The 6,135-nt window shown below is 39.1% G+C and overlaps 1 protein-coding gene across 1 annotated transcript; it reads right to left on the bottom strand.

The window, feature by feature from the left end:
• Positions 1 to 3,998: 3,998 nt before the first annotated feature.
• LOC117967128 (uncharacterized) lies at positions 3,999 to 5,753 on the bottom strand. Its single transcript, XM_059012262.1, has 3 exons — positions 5,636 to 5,753; positions 5,000 to 5,081; positions 3,999 to 4,699 (listed from the first exon to the last, which is right to left on the bottom strand). Exons 2-3 carry the CDS (start codon positions 5,077 to 5,079, stop codon positions 4,012 to 4,014), a joined length of 768 nt encoding a protein of 255 aa, XP_058868245.1. The 5' UTR covers positions 5,080 to 5,081; positions 5,636 to 5,753; the 3' UTR covers positions 3,999 to 4,011.
• Positions 5,754 to 6,135: the final 382 nt, after the last annotated feature.

The raw sequence follows: 6,135 nt of genomic DNA, 5'->3' as shown, positions 1-6,135 counted from the left end.
GCTGTCCTGCACAGTAAAAACTTAAAAAAAATGTATAGAATCTAAAATAAAATGGCTCCATAGGAATTTGTTTTTTTTAAAAGCATTTTTATTATTATTTTTTTATTTTAGTAAATGTAACACATTTTTACAGAACAACGTCAATCCATGAAAGTTTAATAACAAAATATAATGCACAAGAACTGAGAATTTATTTTCTCTTTCATGCAAACATGATTAACCCTTATGGGCTCCTGTGGCAAAGTGGTTGTGATTATGAACCGGTGCAGAGGTGATGCAGTGCAGGAATAAACACACAGAGATTTGTAATCCGGTATGGAAAATAATTATTTTATTATTGTTATAATCCAGGTCTGGTGACCAAATAATAAACTCTGGTTATACACAGGGATTGCAGCCCTAAACAATAAACACAGTATCTCTCCCACAATATACAACCACGGTCCCCAGTCCTGGGTGCGTGCTGTAGTGCTCGTGGTGGGGGATACAGTTTAAAGAGTGACAAATCGTGCAGTGCTGTTCCGGGTTCAGTGCTGGCTCTTAGAGACAGCTCCGGAATGTGTTAGCCGTCTATAAACACACAAGTAACAATTATAGACAAACAAACAAACACTCACAATACTCTTAATACAAGGAAAAGATTTACAATTCTCCAGCCCCTTTATGTGATTATGCATGAGCCCTTGGTAAATGATTTCAGCTGACTCTATTGCCTGCAGCTGCTACCTCGTTTACCTTCCAGGTCAATACATTCCCCCACCGGAGTCTCGCCTTCTTCCAGGCTGACTGACTTCCCGACCCAGGGAATGAACTGTCAGGACAACCTGTCCAAAGCCTTTCCCTTTCGCTACTTAGCGCCCTCACGTGTCGAGAGGGAGATTTACAACCAGAACGCATTATAAGAACATAAGAACGTTTACAAACGAGAGGAGGCCATTCAGCCCATCTTGCTCGTTTGGTTGTTAGTAGCTTATTGATCCCAGAATCTCATCAAGCAGCTTCTTGAAGGATCCCAGGGTGTCAGCTTCAACAACATTTCTGGGAAGTTGGTTCCAGACCCTCACAATTCTCTGTGTAAAAAAAGTGCCACCTATTTTCTGTTCTGAATGCCCGTTTATCTAATCTCCATTTATGACCCCTGGTCCTTGTTTCTTTTTTCAGGTCAAAAAAGTCCAACGGGGTCGACATTGTCTATACCTTTTATGATTTTGAATGCTTGAATCAGATCGCCGCGTAGTCTTCTTTGTTCAAGACTGAACAGATTCAATTCTTTTAGCCTGTCTGCATACGACATGCCTTTTAAACCCGGGATAATTCTGGTTGCTCTTCTTTGCACTCTTTCTAGAGCAGCAATATCATTTTTTTGTAACAAGGTGACCAGAGCTGAACACAATATTCTAGGTGAGGTCTTACTAATGCATTGTAAAGTTTTAACATTACTTCCCTTGATTTAATTTCAACACTTCTCACAATATATCCGAGCATCTTGTTGGCCTATTTTACAGCTTCCTCACATTGTCTAGAGGAAGACATTTCTGAGTCAACGTAAACTCCTAGGTCTTTTTCATAGTTCCCTTCTTCAATTTCAGTATCTCCCTTATGATATTTATAATGCACATTTTTATTGCCTGTGTGCAGTACCTTACACTTTTCTCTATTAAATGTCATTTGCCATGTGTCTGCCCAGTTCTGAATGCTGTCTAGATCATTTTGAATGACCTTTGCTGCTGCAACAGTGTTTGCCATTCCTCCTATTTTTGTGTCGTCTGCAAATTTAACAAGTTTGCTTACTATACCAGAATCTAAATCATTAATGTAGATTAGGAATAGCAGAGGACCTAATACTGATTCCTGTGGTACACCACTGGTTACCTCGCTCCATTTTGAGGTTTCTCCTCTAATTAGTCTGTTTTCTACATGTTAACCACTCCCTAATCCATGTGCATGCATTTCCTTGAATCCCTACTGCGTTCAGTTTGAGAATTAGTTTTTATAGAGTAATATATATATAGAGTACACAATAGCTATACATATGCACCAAAAAATAAAAATAAAATAATACACTTCAGGTTTGTGTGTTGCAGACGTCGTGCCATTAACAAAATGCTCTGAAATCAAGAAAATGATTTGAATGAAGGGGAGTAATGCAGCAAAAAGCTTAATAATTAAACCAAAAAAGCAAGATAAAAGGTTATCGGAACAAGCAAACACGTTTTTTGTAAACTTCAATAAACCAACCTTATCTTTGGCCAGTCAAATCGTAATGCCTGAAGTTCCGAGTCCCAGGAAACAAGTGTTTTTTTTTTTTTTTTTTCTGTTGCGTCTTTTTTAGCAGCCGCAACATTGGCTGGGTTTACATGCACATGAAAATCGACTCTGGATTTGAAGGATGATTTAATTGCGCAGATTTCCCAGTTTAGATGATCAGCTGATAAGATCAGACAAAGAAGCAAGAGCGGTAATTTATATATATATATATATAAAGTTAGCAAAATGTATACTGTAAAATAAATATTCTGTATACATAAAATATTCAAGATTTTTTTATTTTTTATGTACACCACATACAAAATTATGCGAAAAAAAAAGTAAAATTGTAAACAATCTCAACTCTGGAAGAAAATCAATTATTTTAACTAGTTGATAGAAATTGAATTCCTACCTATAAATACAAACAATTAAAAGGCAGGTGAGCCGAGTGCTAGAAACCAATACAAAAATGCAGAGTAAGACAGGAATCACTGTGATAAATGTGTTTTGAGGTGTGGAGAACAACAAAACAGAAATAGAAATACTGGGTGTGAGTCTGCCAAAGAAATCAAATAAAGAAAAACACATTCACAATGAAAATAAATATGTGCAATCGATATGAAGAACAAATAGTCCAATTGGAGGCCGTCTCCACAGGGCAGAATTCACCCAAAACCAATGCAAAGGTCCAAAAAGAGAAAGAAATAATGTCCTCATTGAAACTGTCCTTGCCCAGGGCAGAAAAAAATAAACTCAGCTCAAGAAGTTAATTATAATCGGGATTAAAGTCTTAGATACTCTTTCTTTCCTGAGTGTTCTCTTTCTTCTTCAAAACACAGTCGATTAGAATAGGTTTCTAACAAACGCCACACCCTTCTCTCTCCACAAAAACTGCCTCCAGGTAACTAAGAACTGCTGCAAGAAAATAGCTAAACATGGTGTTGAGTAGAAAACACTGGATTGAATAATTACTTTGAATTTTCAGCATTTACCGCGAAACCCTTGAAACCATTGCATTTGATTCCTTTATATTTAACAGCTTAAGAATTTGTATTAGACTTGATAATAACCGAGCCAGGTTTCCTGCCACACAATGAAGTGCAGCAGGCAGCCAGCTCCTTATGCTGCACAGGTGTAGCTGATGCTACAAAATAGACCAATGTAATTTTTATGAACAAAAAACTGTTATATAGAGTTACACTGTGAATATTGTTGCACATTTTTTAAGGCTTGGAATTATTTATGTCTTTACCAGTTTAAGCATTTTGAGTGTGTTGTGAGTCCACAGTATAAACTTATTTCTTGATATTTACACGGTTTCCTTATTTTCCTATTAACAGTATTTCATGTGGTTGTTTTGCAATGAAGATGCTCTGCTGGTTCATTTTCCATGGTTTGTTCATGCTTATCATTGAGGCTGAACAATGAATAAAATATGTTTTGATAAAGCTAATGCTTATTGCTTTTATAGTTAATTTTAAAAGCGTAGTAATGCAAGTGCTCTTTCCTTTGATGTACATCCTGGAGCTGAAGAGGTTAATGTCATGTTGAATAAACTACTGTATCTCTTTGCTGGATTGTTCTGATATCGTGCAAAGACAACGAGAGTACAGATTATAGTTCAATTGTCTCAGGAAACAATGTGATTTTTAAAATTTCTCTTCAATACTGGTAACATGTTCCCTAATTCAAAGTGACTGTTTTGTTTTGGGAGCTTGTATTAAACTGGGTGCAGGGGAGCAGTCAGACTTCACTGGGCTCCTAGATCACGTCTGATAACGGCACTGCCTGTGCTGGACTAGAAGCCTTCTTGGACATCCAGCAGCAACCTCCGTGTTTTTTATAGAGCCGCAGACCGACACCGAGCCCTGCAATCAGACAAAGAAGAACTGCTCCTAAACCCCACCAGGCGTGTCGGTCAGAGCTCGGGACTGTCACATGAGCTGGTGCTGTTGTGGGTGGAGCCGAAACCACGACTACCTCAGTCAGGCCCGACCCGGACAGTCTGGGAGTGTAAACAGAGCACTTGTATTCTCCAGCATCTTCCTCCCTGACTCTCCTCAGCAGCAGTGAAGCGTTCCCGTGCTGCAGCTCAGAATCAAACAGGCTAGTCCTGCTCACATACAGAGGGGACTGATCGGCAAGCTGGTCTGTGTTGTTGCGGATCCTGTGAACGATGTGGTATATTTCTGCTTGTCTCCAGATCACACCTGACTTCTCATCCCAGCCTCCAGCTGTGTAGTTGAAGGTGCAGCTCAGGATACAGTCCTGCCCCGCAGTACACTTCACTGAGCTCGAGACTTTCACAAACTCGCTCTCGCCGCTGACCCTGCCAGCAGCCAGTATGAGGATTGTCAATACCCCGGTAACAGCAGCAGCAGCAGGGCCAGTGAAGCACACTCTCCTCCTTAACTGGATCCTGGACTCGGTCCTTCTCTTCAAATAGAGCCTGAACAGGAGAAGAGCAAAAAGTTCAGAAACACAGAGAGAGAGACACACACACACACACAGGGTTCAGCACATTTATGACTCGGACACTCACTGGGACAGTTTGCTCCCAGGCTGCCTGATGTGATCCGGTGCCAATGAAACAAGTTCAATAGTGAGCAGAAACTTGAAAAAAAACAGAAGACAAGAAGAGGAGAAAGTGACGCATCAAACTCAGCGCAGAGAGCAGGACGAGAAGGGCACACATTGAAACCAAGAGAAAAGAAAATCCTGGAGTACAATACTGGATCGGGGGTCTTACTGGTTCCAGGGCAGCTCAGGTGAATTCAGGGACGCTTCTTCTCCTGCAGAGTCCATCCTCTTTGCACGCTCCGTCTGCATCTCTGTACCGACACACAAGAGAAATCTTAAATTCATACCACGTTACACACTGGAGTCACTAAATATTCAAAGACTCGTCTGTCTGTTTATCATTATTATTACACATCACAGCGCTCTTAGTTATAGACTATACTCCAGGAAACGCAGCCGCGATGGTGTCGTGTTTAAACTCTCAGTGAAATGTGCTGCTGCATCTGTGTGTACTGCAGACCGCGCTGTGTGCGATTCTTTAACCATATCTTCTCTGGAAACTAGGCATTTTGTTCTGCAGTTCAACCGCACCTAAGAAATGCCTTTTCCATTGTGAATATAATTCTAACTCTTCATTTGTGCATGATAGTTTGTTCACTGTAATTTGTCAGATACAAATTCCATCACAATCAATATAAACTGGAAAATAATATATTAATATAAACCCAACTCCAAAGACCCCTAGACAAGCAAGAATATACATGTGTTCAATAAAATTTAAATCACCACTTTCATGTAAAGACTTGAAAAGCGAAAACAAATCATTACAGTGATAATGTAACAGTATTTTTAAAAAGCCTCTTACAGTGCGTCCTTGGTAGAGTGGTCCGAGTGCAGTTATCTTCTTAAATTCCTATGATCAACTTGTCCTCTAGTAAGTTGTTTTAAAGCCAGCAGTGTAGCACTCTCTTTAGTAGATGTGGCTACCAAACCTTGCCTTGCTAGGCATCGGTATTAAACAAGCAGTCCCCAGCTGACTCATGTACATGTGATGTTATAGACACATTCTGATTGGTGGATCTTACCAGTTCCTGAAACGATGTGATGTGTGATTCTGCCGCTAGAGGTGGCGCGTCGCCTTTTTTTTCCTCCCCCTCCCCCCAGTAGTTTTAACCCCTTGCAGACAGCATATAATATTATAACGAATATTATAAAAAAAAAATAGATACATTTGATTTTTGTTATTATCCTTCCTTTTATTTTATAAATTCATCAATAACTGTATTAAGCTATATATATATATATATATATATATATATATATATATATATATATATATATATATATATATATATATATATATAT

This window comes from Acipenser ruthenus, chromosome 44 (assembly GCF_902713425.1).
Source record: "Acipenser ruthenus chromosome 44, fAciRut3.2 maternal haplotype, whole genome shotgun sequence".
In the NCBI taxonomy this organism is placed as follows: Eukaryota; Metazoa; Chordata; class Actinopteri; order Acipenseriformes; family Acipenseridae; genus Acipenser; species Acipenser ruthenus.
This window is presented reverse-complemented; position numbering and strand designations above follow the sequence as displayed.